The sequence below is a fragment of the Spea bombifrons genome, chromosome 4 (genome assembly GCF_027358695.1).
Source record: "Spea bombifrons isolate aSpeBom1 chromosome 4, aSpeBom1.2.pri, whole genome shotgun sequence".
In the NCBI taxonomy this organism is placed as follows: Eukaryota; Metazoa; Chordata; class Amphibia; order Anura; family Pelobatidae; genus Spea; species Spea bombifrons.
This window is the reverse complement of record NC_071090.1, coordinates 77,621,867-77,640,325: the sequence shown is the minus strand read 5'-3', so window position 1 is coordinate 77,640,325 and position 18,459 is coordinate 77,621,867. Positions and strand designations below refer to the sequence as shown.

Here is an 18,459-nt window from a genome sequence, read left to right as displayed (position 1 = left end):
TATGCATAATGCGGAAATGACATGTAGGTGGAGGATGTTTAATTACACCCATTCTGGAAAATTATGCCTTCTTTGGAGTGCCACACATCAATTTGAGAGACGTCTGCTATAAGTCTGTTAGCGCGCTTCCAATTTAACACTAAACATTCCTCAGTGCGCGTCTGCTATATTAGCTGGAGCAAATAATTCCTATAAAGTATATAAATCCTCAAAGTACTGTTACAATACATCAAATTATTATAGTGCAAGGTTATTATAATAAAAAAAAAGCAAAAAAAAAAAACTGTTCTGGACCAGCAGCCTTCCTTTACACAATCCCAATCTTTAAAAGACAGCGGCATATTTTAATGACTGGAGAAATCTTATTATGCAGTGACATTTTCATAAAAATGCATTATTATCATATCTGGATCAGACAAACTAAAGCAACCATTAAGAATTATATTCCACACAACATACCAACAGGAATCACGAGCTGAATTTAATTACTGCAACAATAAAATATAGTATTAATTACATTTTATTTTCTTTAGTTCCCGCTTTCTAATTCCTTCGAAAATAATGTGTAGCATGAAAATCTAATCTCCAAATTGTAAAATTTGCAAAAAAATTACTATTACAAATAATTTTTTTATGGATGTTTTGGGGGGTTTTTTTGCAATGAAATAGGATCATCAAAAAGTAATGTAACATTTTTTCTGGAAATTGTGAAAGGAAGCTTTGATCATGCAATGGCAAGAACATATTTAACTTTTTTTTTGATAACTTTAGAAAAGTTCAAAAATTACCTCTACTAGTTCCAACTCATAGTCTAAATAATCTCAACTACAGCATGTACAAATACACTATATGGACAAAAGTATAGGGACACCTGACCATTTGTCACGACAGGTACAGGCTGTGGATCTGCGCTGCAGAAAAGGCGCCTCCTAACGAAGATAGGACGCTCAGCAACCAGCGCAACGGAGATGTGGGCCGATAACCACTGATACAGCAAAGTAGAAGGTTCAAGATAATTCAGGAACACAAATAAAAAAAATACCGTATTTGCTCGATTATAAGACGACCCTGATTATAAGACGACCCCAAAATCAAAAAATTAATTTAGGAAAAAAACAAAAAGCCTGAATATAAGACTACCCTATAGGAAAAAAGTTTTACCAGTAAATATTAATTCATGTAAACTAATTTTCATATTTAATAAAAGCTATGATTGAGAAAAATATATATTTTTTATTTCCTTTAATTTGCCAACCTGCCCCCCCAGTTATGCACATCTGCCCCCAGGCTTGCCACTCTGCCCCCAGAAATGCCTTATACCCCCTATTTGCCACTCTGCCCCATGATATGCCTTTTAACCCCTACATGCCCCTCTGCCCCATGATATGCCTTATACCCCTATATGCCACTCTGGCATATAGGGGGTTAAAAGGCATATCATGGGGCTGAGTGGCATATAGGGGGTTAAAATGCATTTCTGGAGGTATATATATATATAACTGCTAACAGCAATCACACTCCTATCAAGCCAAGGCAGCCAGTACATGCTGGAACCTGTGGATGATAGTAGTGTGATTACAGCCTCCCTATGCCATGCTACCACCCCCACCCCCACCACCCTTACACATCCATGCTATCACACACACACACTCATTCACAAACATTTAAATACTCATTCATTCCATACTTGTGCAAAAACCCTCCCCCACCCCCTTACCTGAACTGCAGATCTCCCCCACTCGCAGACTTCTGCAGGGGTCCGGCTGTGCGAGCAACTTCTCTGGCCCCGCCCCCAGAGGAAGGAGGGGGGAGGCAGAGTTATGTGAGGACTGTGCTAGCTTCCTGTTCTCCTGGACGCTGCTCGCGACCAAAGCCCGGTAAGCAGCCTGGCCCCAGCAGAATGAGGTCTGATTAGAAGACGACCTCGATTATAAGATGAGGGGAATTTTTCAGAGCATTTGCTTTGGAAAAAACCTCGTCTTATAATCGAGCAAATACGGTAATAATAATTTCCGAGGGTCAGGCAAAAGAGTAGTTGGGGTCACAAGAAAAGGTCAGGGCAGGCACCAAACTACATAGGTCAGGAACAAGCCGGAATCAATACCAAATAGATGAAGCAGGTCAAACGCTAGTGTAGGCAATAAGGCACTATCACAGGCTAAGGTATAGTGCCAAACAAGGGTTTAAATATCCCTCCATGAAACTGGAGGGGGGGGATAAATGTCGCTTTAAGAAGCGACATGAATATTCATGAGTTAGCCGTTCGCGCACGGCTGTCATGACGTCGAGATCCCTTGAACTCTGCGGGGACGGGCGTATAGGAGGAGGATAGCCCAGGCGGTAGCGCCTGTCAACGAAATGAGCAGGAAGCCGAACGCGCGGGCTGTGTCCTGGCATCCCTGCTCGTGGAAGAGAAGACACCACGGAGGAGGTAACACCATTACACCAACAGGAACTTTTATGACATTGCATTATAGACATTTTATTGGCAATATTACAAAAGATCTTAAAAATAAAGCATGTCTTTTTTGCAGATGATACAGAGTCTCCCATCAGAAGTGGTAGAGGCTAATACAGTAATAGAAATTAAACATGCAAGGGATAACGCTATCCTGAATCTAACAGAAGATCACCAGGAAAAAAGGGGCCGACTAGATGGGCCAAATGTTTTTTGTCTGCCATCAAATTCTATGTTTATATTGGGTTGGATTCTATATACGGGGGACAAATCTATAACAGGTAATTGAATATTAAGCCTTTTACCATTTGCATTGGAGAAAAAAACTGATAGAAAACATATATTGGCCCACATTCATTAACTGAGATTAAACGGACCACTGTTTATTTCATGTTTTGTTTTACAACATAAATGCGAATTGCTAGTTGTGAAAGATTCCTCTCCATCTTTAAATTTAGTCTGTTCCATGTCAAAATCATTTCTTGGTTTCAGATGACCTTCCCGTTCAGATACAGAAATATCCATGCTTAGGATGGGCACTTCCAGTTTTAACAAGCTGTGGACCTTGAACCCATGCTTTCTCTTTGACATGACACAGCAAGCGAGCACTTCGGTATGAGCCTACCCTTAATGTGCATTAAGAGATAATGACTAACATGGGTAATTTCTTTCCAAAATGACTATCATTTTTTTTTAGTTTCCCCAGAAAAAAAATGGATATCACATGTTGGATGAAAACCTTGTACCTTCTTCTATGTATATGGTAGAATTCCTGCACATTTTCCGTAGAAAAATAAATAAAGAACATTTTCACTACAGATGGTCAAAATGCTACTTTGATTCTGCTTACAGTTATCACCATGAGATCTTGTTACAAAGCTGGATAATGGATTTGGATGGTTGACATAAGCCTCTCCTCATCTAATCCTACAACCATTTACTTTAGACACGTTCCAGCTGGCACCAGTATTTGTGGCATTATACTTCCAATACACATTATGCCACCTCTGAATGCAAGCACATACCAAAATAGCATGAAATGCGACGGTGTTCACTGATGTTCATAGTATATTGTTTATTGCTTCTCCTAATTAGTATATTGCATTGCAGAGCTGAGCATTGTGTATATCATAGGGAAGTCTACCATCTACTGGCATTTGATGGTACAGAAAGTATTTTACTTTCTACAGAGATAAAATGAAATATTTCTCTGTATCTCCAGCCATTTTGTCCTTTACGTTACTTTCTTAATTAGCTTGAGGGTGCATCAATCAAGTCATTGTTCAGATCTGTCATTAGCCAAAATGTAATTGATATCATACATTCCAAGGTCAAGAAAAGCACATGCTGTGTTAATGGAATTGCTCACTTTTTTGAATAATAGAAAATTGGAGTCAATTATATTAAAGCAGAGGCTGGTTTTAAAGACAAAACTAACAAATCCAGCTATGATGTAGGATTTAGTCAAACAAATTACTTTTTTTCTGTTAAATATTTGTCTCCAAAATGTGCTTTTGCTATTAAAAAATCCATTTAATTTACTCTTAAGAAGTCATGTAATTCAATTCTAAAAACCTGAAAAACCATTATAAAAAGATTAACCAGTCAATTTTGGAATAATTCCTCATTTCGATCAAATACAACTATGGTATACTTAAGTGGAGTGTTTTACATTTGTATAAGTGAGAGGTGGATAGGAAGAAAGGGTGGGAATAAGGAATTTGTGCGGCTAAGGAATTTGGCCAATGCTCTGAATATTGACTTCTTCGTCATGCACACAAGCAGCGCACTGATTGATATCTCGATATAAACTAGTTCAGCAGCTCTCAAACATTTTGTTTTTGTGGGACATGTTTAAATTGTTTATTGCTTGAACTGTCAATAAATATTTAAAGACAGGAAACAAGTGGTTTATGTAACAAAATTAGACTTTGCAGGACAGTTGGAGTACAAACTCACCAACTTCACTAAGTATTATGAAGGTCCAAGAAAGAAAGAGTTTGTTGTAAAACCTTTTCTGTTCCTTGGCCTTGTCTTATGTTTGGAAGAGCCTTATATCTATGCCATATATGCTTAAATTCCACACCAAATTAATCTACACCACTATTGGAAGGTCAATTACACTTATCCATTACTGCCTTGGTGAACAAATACCGTATTTGCTCGATTATAAGACGAGGTTTTTTTCAGAGCAAATGCTCTGAAAAATACCCCTCGTCTTATAATCGAGGTCGTCTTCTAATAAGACCTCAAAATGTCCGCTGGGGCCATGCTACTTACCGGGCTTTGGTCGCGAGCAGCAGGAGAAAAGGAAGCTAGAGGAGTGTCACATAACTCTGCCTCCCCCCCTCCTTCCTCTGGGGGGCGGGGCCAGAGAAGTTGCACTCACAGCCGGGACCCTGCAGAAGTCTTCGAGTGAGAGATCTGCAGTTCAGGTAAGGGGGTGGGGGGGTTTGAGTGTGTGTGTGTGTGTGTGTGTGTGTGAGATTAATGGAATGAATGAGTATTTAAAGGTTTGTGAATGAGTGTGTGTTAGTATGGATGTGTAAGGGTGGTGGTAGCATGGCATAGGGAGGCTGTACTCACACTCCTATCATCCTCAGGTTCCAGCATGTACTGGCTGCCTTGGCTTGATAGGAGTGTGATTGCTGTTAGCAGTTTATATATATATACACCCCCAGAAATGCCTTATACCCCCTATTTGCCACTCTGGCATATAGGGGATTAAAAGGCATATCATGGGGCAGAGTGGCATATAGGAGGGTATAAGACATTTCTGGAGGCAGAGTGGCATATAGAGGGTTAAAGGCACATCATGGGGCAGAGTGGCAAATAGGGGGTATAAGGCATTTCTGGGGCAGAGTGGCAACCCTGGAGGCAGATGTGCATAACTGGGGGGGGCAGGTTGGCAAATAAAAGGAAATAAAAAAATATATATTTTTCTCAATCATAGCTTGTATTAAATATGAAAATATTGTTTACATGAATTAATATTTACTAGTAAAACTTTTTTTCCTATAGGGTAGTCTTATATTCAGGCTTTTTGTTTTTTTCCTAAATTAATATTTAGATTTTGGGGGGTCGTCTTATAATCAGGGTCGTCTTATAATCGAGCAAATACAGTACTTTCTAATGTCACCTCTAAGTCTTTATGTATCATGCAAGGCAAGCCCTTCAAACCCGGCAGGGGTGGTCCATTATAATGAATAAAGCAGGTGGTGAGTTGAAACCACAGCTCTCCTGCAAACTCATCTGCAAACTTCCACTGTTAGTAAATAAACCCCAATAGTGCTCTATGCAAGGTAAATCAGTAACATACATAGAAACATAAATTGATTGCAAAATGAACCATAAATGGCAATTTGCAGGCATAAAAATGTGCGCAGATCAGGTTTCACATGACATAATAATGGAAAATTCATTTTGTGACATGAAGAAGGCTGAAACACCAGACTACTTGGTCTTTAGTTTTCATATAATTAAATTTGTAATGTACAATAATGGCCTGATAATGTGAAATGTCATTGCTGTCAAGTATTTAAAAGTACATACTACATTGTTAAATTGTATTTCAACTGGCTCTGTCTAGACATGTGGTGTGTATTCAGCCACATAGCAAAGAGCTATATCCCTTTCAGAAACACAGAGTGGACACCATTGATAATCTCATAACAAAACTAACAGTAACATTAATATAAGGTCTGTTTGCCAATCCTATATTAACTAAACAATGTTTCACTCCTATACAAGTTAGGCTATAAATTCCATATAGTATCTTACAAACATATATTTTATTATAAATGATTTCATCATGTCACTCTTAAAATATGACTGAAAGAACAGATATGGAAATTATGGGTGCTAATGTTAAAAGAAAGTGAGATTTCCTTTTGACAATAGAAGTACTATGCAGTGTAGCAGTCTCGCCACTAGATGGTGATAAAATACCTTAGAAACTATAAGGACATTAAATATTAGAGTATAGCTTTCACATCGCTTACATTGTACATAGGGTATATAGCTAAGTAACTAATTAAGTATATAACTATAAATCTATAAGACACAAGCTATCACAGTGCCCTGACTAAAGTATAATTAGCAAAAAGGGTCATAAAAACACTGTGACAAGCAATTTTGTATCCCGAAAATGACCGTACATTTAACGGTACGAACACACAAATCAATGCTATATTCAAACCACTGAAAACCCTGCCCTGAAAGCTATCCAACAAGGTGTGCATTTTGTATGAAGACTAAACTGGATACATTTTTACATGTACATTTCAGACAATCAAATTTTCATCTCACCTCCACTAGACCTGACTAAAGTAAAGTCCTCCCCAGATCATCCAATTGGGGAGTGAATTTCACCGCAAGCGTCGCCATATTGCCCTCATTTGAGCTGAGGGCAATATGTCAGCGAATACGGTGGCGTCATCTCCCAGATCATCCAATCGGAGGAGAGGACGTCACTGCAAGCGCTGTCATATTGCTCTCATGTGATCCTCCAATAGGATGGAGTTTTTGGTGACATCCTCTTCCCCGATTGGAGGATCAGGGATGATATCACAGCAGCGCCGCCATTTTGGCAGAAGTTTCCATGTTATGTCAGCGGAGGTGTGGACTAAGAAAGAAGATACCTGATTAAGAATTGAACATAGAAAAGAGAAGATAGACGAAGAAGATGCAGAAGAAGATGTGAAAGATGTGAAAGTGATCGGCGGAGGTGTTCAGCAGAGAATGCAGGAAAACATTTAGAGAGTGCGAGAGAGAGATTGAACGGGAATAAAAGCATGAGAGGAGAAAATGCATATAGGAGGATTCTGCAGAATGTATTTCTGTTTTAGAATCAACTCAATGTGACCACTGTTTGGATGAAATAATGGTGTTGATTCAGTGCGACTGGTGCATGTGCTGGCTGGAGTGTTCCAGATGATGAGAAATAATCCTGTTTTATCTACATCCAACTGGAAGAAACACCCAACTGAAAATTAGGTCTGAATTAGACCTCTTGACAGTGACAGAATCCAGAAGCAAAATAATTCAGGCTACATTTGCAGTTGTGGATGAATGCACGTGTCATGTGGCTTGAACCTAAATAATGTAAATTACATTTTTTATCGTTCTGAACCATTCCTACTTTTAAATGGGGTTGTGGATATAACGAGGTGTCTAAAAAAACCATTAAATATTGAAAAGTCACAATATCTAAAGCTTCCAAAATAGGCAAATTTATAATCATCTGATCTACCACATACTGTAAAGCCTCCTTTTAGCAGTATTATTTTGTGACCCAAAGCATCTGCCACATAACACTGCACAAAATACATTTTAAACAGATACACTTAAAGCCTGCTCCAGATGAGAGATATAAAATATTTATAAAGATTTAACACAAAAAGTTAGGACCTAGATGTAACAAACTAAGAGCCAGATCGGTGTTACTTACTATTCCATTCTGCACACTAAATCCAAGCTGGTATTTGAGATCGGGTCTTTTGATGAGCACTGTGGTGACTGGTGGACAACTCACAATGTTTAGCTTCAAATGGGTTTGATTCTTTAAGCCCTGTACAAAAGAAACACAAATACACCATAAAGCTTTCTTTCCTCACATACACATCTTAGCTAAAATGAGAAATTATAGTTCTTACTACATTGAGAATGGTCAATGTAAGGCAAAACATTAATCTGGTGCCACAACACATAAAATAATTCTACTATAATATACCTTGAGGGCAGATAAATCCACTTAGAATATGCTGCTCAGGTAATAACTAATGAATTTATAAGATCACACCAGACTCCACTCACTTCTTTCCAATGCAATATCTAACAACTGGCTGATGCCATTCAGACTCTTTGATAATCTCATCAAGGCCTCAAAACTGTCTTCAAGTAGAATCTTACCTGTGATTTCAAGTGATCAAGTCCCCTTGAAGAGGAATTAACATTGATATCCCCACATCAAACTTCATAGTGCGTTCAATCAAAAAAAATATGGATATTTTATATAGATTAAATATATATATATATATATATATATATATATATATATATATGCATCTATTTACATGTCCGTACCTTGATAATGCCTTGACAAGTTGCTAGAGGAAGCCCAACCAAACTTGTTCCATTGATGGACATAATCTGGTCACCGATACTTAGTTTTCCGGAGCGTGCTGCAGGGCCTCCATTCATCATATTGGCCAAAATAACAGTGGGGAGAATAGAGCCCCAGCCGGACTCTACGATGACTACTCCTAAAATTTCACCTTTCAGCTTTTCCACATGCAACTATTAAAAAAAATAACAGATTTTGTACAGCTTTAGAAAAACACCAAAAGCAACATGAAACTACAAGTTTCAGTATTGGTAAAAAAAAAAAAAAAAAAAAAAGCACAACTTTACCTCTTTGCAGTTATCAGAATTAGAGAAGTGTATGAGATCATCATTATACATTTCTTGAGTATTGATGATATCACTATATTCTTTTTGACTGAGGTCTTCAGGGTTGATCCCATTGGCTCGTAAGAATTCCTGATATGCTACACTGAAGGCCTGGCCAATAGACTGTGCAATAAGCTGGGCCTTTAAGAGAAGACAGATAATTGTTGAAAAAATATATATTAAGAATTTCCCATATGGAACTCATATTTTATGAAACACTGGCCAGTGGCAATACATAGCACATTGTACACAAGGACTAATTTGCTTCACAAGCAGGAACTAACCACAAAACCCAAGAGCTACCACTGTCAGTGTCAATTAACCTTGCTGAGCCCTGCTTCTTGGCATTGCATATCAATATCATATCAATCTTGGACTATAGGTAAATATAGTGTTATTTAGTGTATACACTATTTTATTGTTTAGTGTGCCAACTACATTAGTCAAATTAAGAGATGTGTCTTATAAGCAGGGGAAAGCAAAGTCTCCATACAAGGACACCAGTGTCTGGTGGCTCGTGGTGGTCATTGTGGTGTTTAACCACATGCACCAGAACCTGTAAATGCTACCATATCTCTTCAGCTTGATGTATCACAACTAAAGACTGAATGATGCCAATACATTACATTGCCACTAGATGGCACTGCTTCCCCACTATAGCTATTTTGCTCATTGTGAATGAAATCCTACAGCATCATTCCCGCCAATTCAAAAACTGCAAGTCAATGCAGCAATTGGCTTTGTGACAGACGTTTTACTACATACCCTATAGCAGGTGCTTTACCACATACCCTATGGCAGGTCTGGCCATCTGGTACACCAAGCAAATCTAAGCATAAAAAACACGCAGCTGTGCATACACAGCCTTTGGCCACACTTACATCATCAGGTGGCCGCTGACCACTGCCACTTTGTGATCACCAGGCCTGTCCTACAGGACCAGCTGTAAATTATGCATGGCCTTAGCCGCAGCTCATCTTGAGAACTCAATTTGAGTAGGCCCTTCATTATATATATAGTTGAGATGGAATGATGAAATGTATCATCTCATTCTGCCTGCAAATGTAGCCCAGAGAAGCAGTATTATCTTTTTACGTAAGATTTTACATATGTGCCAACAAGCTGTGGTATGTGTAAATGTTACATAAAGTAAAAGTGAACAACCTACTGACACCTGTGTCATAATGTGGTCTGCAAAAGTGTCCATTTCAGATATTCTCATTTAGAAATAAAATGAGGTCACAGTGAAGAGATGACAGAAGAGTTTCCTTGAGAGTTGGAGTTACAACTTCCCCACTTCACTATTTATTTTGAAAGGCCAACAATGGCAGGTTCTTCCCGTTAGGATTAAGTGTCCCTTTATAATGCATCATTTAGGAGGATATTTTAGAATTCTTTTTGATAATTTAACAATGCATAATACAGGGCCAGTCAAGCTCTTCCTCCAGCAGGCGGTTCTTGGGGATAGACCTTTATAATTCATGTAGTAAAGAGAAGTCAAGAAGTTCAGACCCACTGGTCTTTTACCAAGACGAGCTGGAACAGTCCCTTTATCATTGCCCCCGTTTTAAACATTTAATCACGTAACTAGGAGCTAATGTAATGGAGAAGAAATATTTTTTAAAACGGCAAAATATTGTAGGATATGAACATCTCGGGCATTTAATACATCAGGGAGCTAATGTTTACTTTACAATCGTACAATCAATAATCATATAAACAGCTTGCTGTAACCACTAGGAACATTAATTTTAAGATTCAACCCTTTTGACCGCAGACTCATTTGCAGCAAATCTTACAGAAAATAAAAAAAATAGAGTAAAGTTGATTTTGTCACTGAGACCTCAAGGTTAAGCAATTTCCAAATTGAAAATGCCAAATACGTTTTCTTATTGCAGATCCTTTAACCTTTCGGTTCCTTGGGGACTAAGTAGTTTCTAGTCCATTTTATATCTGCCTCTCTGCTATACAGCAAACTGCATCAGTAGAAATATTTCCTAAAGGAAAATATTTAACTCAGGTAATCCCGGTGTCAATATTTATTCGCGTTCATGCATAGTGTAAAGTACACAAGCATCCAATTAACTTCTGTAGCCCGAAAAGTCACGGCCGTGGCAGGGTTTGCAAACAATTTCAGGGAAGCTTATTATCCTTCCAGATGCAATGTGCTCCCTTTTACAGCAAAGAAACACTGAAAATGTTCCTTCCCTAGGGGTATGGAGATTATCTCCACATAACACATTTTGTGACTAAAGGCAAAGTGAATATATTTTATTCTGAAAGGAAAATTATAATTGGTACGTTGCAAACTTTGCATCTGTGAGATTAGAGAGACTTTATCACAACAGAATTATTTTTATTGAGAACAATGTTGTGGATCTCATGGTGAGTGATTGTTTTATGTCTCGGTTTATTGCACATTACATTCTATTTGTGTGAGGAAAGTTGTGGAAGGAGCAGTCCCCTTAAAATCTTTATTTATGGGAAAAAGTAAATAAATAAAAGTAAAGGCAAGATGTTAAAGCACAGAGTAAGAGGTATAACACAAAATCTGCCCCGCTCCCGTAAACACATGTCAGAGAGAGAGAAACACACATGAACTGCTTACTAGCTTGAAGCAGTCCAATGCATCATACATGGGAACTCTCCAGGCTTGGCCCTGAGAACTTCCGGAGAAGCTCTGCTTCTCTAGATCAACACCCAAATTCTCCACCAAAATTGTGGGAGTAGGGTCCTGACATACCACAATCCTTGCTCATTTCCGATTCAAATGGGAGTGTTATATTGATGTCAGCGGGAGCACCCTCAACGTAAGCGGGACCACCCACCGCCATCTGCGGGACCACCCACCGCCATCTGCGGGACCGCCCACCGACGTCAGTGGGCAGTCCTGGCTATGTCCCGCAAGGGCAGGCTCTGGGTAGCTGGAGCACAAAAGTTCCCAGGTATGCCCATGTATGCATAAACTCCTGTGTTGGAAGTGTAGGGTCCCTTGATATCATGGTCCTGTCCAGAAATTGACAGACTTGGACATGCACGAACTGGATGTTTTTCTGGCCAATTCATGCAAACGTGGGAACTTTGCTCTTAACAGTTGTGGGGGCACCAGTTATTCCTCTTGCTTAAGGGTTCACTATTATGAATGGAAAACTCACTTACATTGTTTTGGGTTCATGGAAAATGTGATGTAGTTAAAATTTTGTAAATCAAGACTGATTTCTGCAAAGAAATATGTGGGGCTCCTGACTATAGCTTTAACTACTCCTATAATCATAACTGGAAACTTCAAAGATCCGGCTACCCGGAGCCCCCCTTCCGGGATGTGGCTAGGACTACCCGCTGATGTTCTGGACAGCCCTGCTAATGTCAGTGGGCATACCCGCTAACATGCCTGTCAGGACCACGCTCCTGGGGAAGTGGTGAACCTGAGAGTTGCCAGGTATTCCAATAATGTTTAAACTGTGGCACACAGCTGCAGTAGTATATTAACGGGGGCCAGTGCTCTAGGCCTGACATAGATTAGCAACCTGGGCAGCCCTCTGGATTTACCAAACCCATTCATGCCTCTGCTGGCTTTGTAATGCAGAGAACTGCAATATGATGAGATATCCACATAAGGCTCAGCAGAGAATATAGTAGGAAGATCTTCCCTGACCTCTGCAATATAACTGGGCCCACTGCCCAATAATGAAAACAGATCAAAGTAAAGTGGGTCAGGGGCTACCTTCTCCTGGACCTGCTGTCCTACACCTAGTCAGCCTTGGCCAGGATAAACATCTGTATAGCTCTGCAATCCAGCATATGTGCAAGCTGTAAAAACCTACAGTTCGCCCCACCTCATTAAGAATGGAGCAGTATGTGCTAGTTACCCACCTCTGCAAGTCCATAGTATTAATTTATAAAGATATAAATGTAAATAGTATAAAAGTATAATGCACTGAGAATTACAGTATGAGGTCACCCAAAGGCTACTGGTTTCACAAAACTGTATTTTACAGAGCATGCTCATAATAACACTGTGTGGTCGAGGACTGTGGTCGAGGACTCTTGACTCTCTATGCGATGTTATTGGTGACTTACACAAAAAGCAAACATTGCATGAATTAAATGATAGAGCCTGCTACAGTTTAGAAAACAATGTACAAAAAAGAGCCTCCCTGTAAACGGGAAACATAATTGAAAAACTGAAAGTCTATTCTTGTACATGAAGTACATGTTGTACTTTGTCATGGGCATAATGAATCAGTCGGCCTCATTTATCCTACAAATAAGCGTGCTGTGTGCACTGAATTTATCTTTTCTATAACTGTGATTCTGAGTGGATGCTCTCCAAATTGTTCAGTAGACACGGGTACCATGACAGTTCACTGCACCTATATGTATAAAGAGATGCTTCTCAGCATTCATATGAAACTCAATATATTCATGTCAAAAGCGCCAGACTGCATGGTGAATGTCACTTCCTAGGAAGCATATCCATAGAATAATAATGATGTTTTAGGACTTGCTTTAGAAACTGGAAAATATTTTTTTATTAAATCCCTTTGATTTCTGTATTCATTCTGCCTAGTCAGGCAGGCTAGCGAGTGCTGTCAATGTTTTGAGGACAGAACGTAATTTTGCGTTATGAATAATGAAGTACAGAATAACAATCCGTTGATAAAAAATTATGTGTGGCCTACTTTATTTTGGAACACTACGACTACTCCCTCCGCTGATGGTGTTGGCTCCCCCTGGCAATTAATGATGAAAGTAACATATACCAGGCTAACTGCAAAGGACTACTAATTAAAACTGTACACTTGCCGTTAAATAAAACATTGTAATGTTCTAAAGTTATCTTATGCGCAGGGATCAATAGCATTTAGCTGTATTACCAAAAAAGGTTAAAATAATGGACCTTTTAGAAGTATACATACTAAATAATTAAATATAGCTGAACCTATAAATATTGTCGGATATCTACAAGTAATTAAAGCTTATGAAAAAAACATATCCCTATATATATATTTTTTTTTATTTATGTCTGTTTTATTCCCGTAACTGTCTCGGTATACCCTTGTACGTGTCAACCTACACAGCTTGTTCTGAATTTCTCCACTCCAGGAAGCAGACATTAAAGAGATTTATCAAAGAAACTGTTACGCGCTGAGCCTCTCTAAGATGGCTCTTTGATATCCACCCGTCTCTGAAACAGAAGCTTGGCAGCAGTTTGACTTTGGTTCTTTGGCCAATTTACCAGCAATAAAATGTGCAGTAAAAATGTTCATGTACCATTAATATCAGAGATGTGAAAATAAATGCCTTGCTGCACTCACAATGGGCAATCTTTTGAAGATACACGTGGATGATGAGCCAGCTTTGCAGTGTGGTTAAAATCCATTTTAATACATCTCTAATGTAATATTCCTAACTTTCCTGTACAGGAAAACCACATTGCTCGGCAGGCCACAAACAGAACCTTGTTGAAGCCATTTATAAGTGAATGTACAGCCCTCCTCGCCTTCTGTCCCAATATGTTTAACATGTGTTAAAGTTACTGCCAAATTGTATTCTGTTAAATTTAATTTTTACTATCCGTAATAACGCTCTATAAATAAATGTAATATAGTGTTGTACCGAAGATTTCCACAAAAAAAGCAAAATGTGATTTCACTTGATCTTAATAATTTTAACAATTTACCTTGTAACTATTGAAACTGAGCAATGTAAGGTGTCTTTAGATGGTGCTTATATGTACGTCACACATATTAAATCAAATCATTTTATTAGTTACTCTTCATAACTAATGTAAGATGTCCATTTGTTTGCTACTCATAGACATTAGCAAAATTACATGAAAACCAACCAGTATGGCTTTCTATGATACCACCTCTTGTGTGTGTAGCTCATTTGTGAATTGTACGGAAAGGGGAAACACAAACTGTCCACCGTGTTTCACCAAACAGAAATCAACCTATTAACCAAAGAGTAATTTATAGTTAAGAAAGCCAAACATTGCTAGTAAGTAAGGTCAGGTGTACTGTGAAACCCAGGCAGAAAGCTACAGAAGCCTCCCAATGGTCTTTAAGGGTCAATTTAGGAAGTTCTGCTGTGCTTTATCAAAAAAGGTGGATAGGTAGAGCAGCAGTTAATCCCCCCCCCTTATTATTTCTTGAGCCACTGAAAAAAGTCCTTTGTTTAAATATCTGCTCTACCTTTTTAGGAATCCAGTGCTGTTTCTTTAATAGGATTTTTTTTAATGGAAATATCACTAAATGTAGTGTGGATGTTATTTTAGCCTAAATTGGTACCAAATCTCATACATGGTTTTTGTCAGCCATGAAAACTCATCAAATTTCCTACATAGCAGATTCTAAATTCAACTACAAATCAGGTAGATTAACTGAACTTTATTATAACAAAAGCTTTGATTATTTTGAATTGTGCTTTCCCTCCTACATGTAGAATGTAGAAGGTAGAAGGTAGCAAATGCTTCCTTTTTCTTTGATGTTCTCAGGTCCACGGAGGCACAAACCCATTAATGGACGATGAGCTCCTGCTCAGTCCACTTTGACATCGTAAGACCAGAGTCTTTTTTGGAGCAACACAGCATGAATAAAGGTGATTACTTACATCTTCAGATTCAAAAACATGGCAGATCATTTTATACTGCTTCTTTCCCTCTTGAGCTCCAGGGGTTGTCTCTATACAGTCCTGGGACGCTGATCTTGGCATGCGGCGACGTGCCATTAAAACAACAATATTGCCTATGTCAGCAATGTAGGAGATTGTGCGCAGTGCATGATCCATCATTGTTTCCTGAACATAAAGAACAAAACAAAATAATCTTTATTGAAAGATTGAAATAAAGAAACAACTCTACTGGGCAACAATAAATAGATACAATAGATACAAATCCAAATTAGATGGATTTAACATACTTAGATAATGCATGAGTATGAGTGAGTGAAACGCAGTTGAAGTTTATGCTATTATTATTATCTGTTTTTCTTTTAGATCACAATGGCTATTGAGTAATCTGTTTTAAAATTGCTCAATAGACAAACAAAACATAAATATTAACATTGTTTGGTAATTAATGTTTTTAAGGGCCAAGTCCGCACTAAAGTTTTATGATATTATCAGTCTAGACCCAGGTTTCATGAGAACAAACATTTCACCAAATACGTTTTTGCGGGGGGCTCAGAATTAGTTTGAGTGATTTCTGTATGTTTTTCCATTAGTATTATGTTCGTTATATATCCTGTGGCAGCCCAAATGATTATGCAGGCTACTGACTGCTCTGTGCCCTTTCACATATATGCAGAACTCGTAAAATCACTTTATTATCTTTTCTACAGACCCAATGCAGTTATTTTCTGTTTGCTAGTTACCTGTGACACATCTGCCACTCTAATGCGCACTGTTTTTAGAACTTTGAGCGGTGAACAGCAATGACATTCATGTGCTAGAACAATGCAGATCTTGCACAAATACTGTATTGTTCATACAAACCAATACGTTATGAGATTTGATATTGCTTTTTCCACTTGCACTAGACTAATACAACTATATAAATTATAACATCTATTTTAATTTCATGGCTACCACTACCATAGATTTACGAATTAAAGACATACTTAAAATATACTCTTATGACATATACAAAATCGAATTTGAGAAAAACCCTTTTCTTCTTAAAGATCTATTTCATCTATGTAACTTCTAAATAACGTCTTAAAACCCTGTCTAAAAGCTGAACTTTTTTATTTTGAAAATAGGAAACTGTTAATACAAAAACTCTAGTGCTGGTCTAGTGCTGGGTATACTAACAGATGCACAACTTTCTTACATTATATCCACAAGCCGGCATAACTGTGTTGGGGGGGAGACTCATTTTTAGTCTTGGGAAAAGTAAAATTGTAGCCTAAAACAGACCATGCCCAGTGTGCACTATTCAGTCAGGTTGCAGCATGCTGTGTAATTTGAAACAATGTAACCTCTTGACATTGCTTTCTAATGATTATATTATTTAAAAAGAGGCCCTGCCCTATGATACCTAGCTTTCTGCGCAATCTATTTGCCGGATGCCCCTTTCCAACATGCACATGCTTATTAACACAGAAGAAAATCTAGCGTAGGTTCTGCAGATAAAGTCTTAAGAAGGAAGCTACTCTTTGCGCATAAAATACAGAAGGGTATAGACAAATGTATTAATATTTTTTCCTGTAGCCAAGTGTCATGACTGCGGGTACTAGGTCAGGTAGGAGTCTCTGTCCAGGAACAGGTTCAGGCTTAGAGCTCAGCATGGACAGCCAAGTGTAGAAGTGCCTGCTTGCAGATGTCTGCTGCATCCTTGGCCTTATTCTTTGGAGCCACTGACAGGCATGGAGCAGGGCCCTGGCAGAGGACAGCAGACTTGCAGACAGCAGTGGAGTCCAGGAATACTGGGAGAGAGACTAGGGAACTGTCAAACAAGGTCAGGCAAGCCATGGCTGTAGGGTTACATTGAGAAAGGGGTTTTCACACCCTGAAAGGTTTGTGGGATTAATTTATCTGCCATCTTTATGCAATAAAAGTGTGGATTTCACTTAATCTACTACTGAGTGCTGTGGTTTTATTCTTGCTGGTGTTTACTGGTTAGGCAATCCAAAGAATAATTAAGGTCCAAGTCACAATCAGGCGAGGTACAAAGGGCAAAAACGTAGTCCAAGCCCAAGTCCAAGACAAGGGGTCAACACAAGGAAAGAGTTACCCAGAGTAACAGGATCCATACTACTGCAAGGCCTGGGAATACAATGTTCTAGTATGGGAGCCTGGGAGCACACTTGGTATATAAAGGCCCTGAATTGCCTGAAGGGTCTCAAGTGTGTCAGGAACCAGTGGTAAACTGCACAGAATAGAGAGGAGGCAGGAATCCCAGCGGCAACAGAGCCTTCTGGTTGGCAACACCGGTAAGTGTAACAGTCAGCCTGTGTCCTATGGTTCTTGACAACAAGCTAGAGATGTAATGTATGCAGTGGTCCTCATCATGCATCCGACCTTACCATGAATTCAAGCCCAAAAGTGAGTCACTTGCAGATTCTAGTAAAACAGCAAGCTCACATTTAGCCCGCAAAGATGTCAGGAGCTCTCTTCCACAAAAATGTAAACATTTACAATTGCTACACATCTTACCCACAGGGAGCTTTGATAGTATCATTTCTAACAATAATACCACCTGCTTCAGTTGAAATGATGGCATTTTAATTAATATATTATCCCTTATAATTAGTAAAGGTATTTAATTAACTCAAAGACAATTTGCCATATGTAAGAACACCTGCTTATAATTTCCTAGGAACACTTTCTCACATTACATACATAGTGTAAAACAATGACTTTTTATACACAGCTGTTGCTTATTTCTTGGAAATGCAAGCCTATTAACTATTAAATTCCACAGATTTATTTCTATGCACAGGGGATGGAGTAATAAATCTTATAAATCCAATTCAAAACTAAAAGAAAACCTAGAACTAAAACTAATCCGTTGTCTTTAACCGTTCTTTCCTCTCTCTTTCCTTCTT

At 38.6% G+C, this 18,459-nt stretch overlaps 1 protein-coding gene across 1 annotated transcript in view; it reads right to left on the bottom strand.

Annotated features, from left to right (window-relative positions):
• Positions 1–18,459, bottom strand: part of APBA2 (amyloid beta precursor protein binding family A member 2) — a 155,452-nt gene that overhangs the window by 11,536 nt on the left and 125,457 nt on the right. Inside the window, exons 9-12 of the mRNA XM_053464224.1 lie at positions 15,524–15,709; positions 8,870–9,049; positions 8,543–8,755; positions 7,908–8,027 (exon numbers count right to left, since the gene is read on the bottom strand). Of these exons, the coding sequence (XP_053320199.1) occupies positions 7,908–8,027; positions 8,543–8,755; positions 8,870–9,049; positions 15,524–15,709 (699 nt within the window). The remainder of the gene's footprint in view (positions 1–7,907; positions 8,028–8,542; positions 8,756–8,869; positions 9,050–15,523; positions 15,710–18,459) is intronic.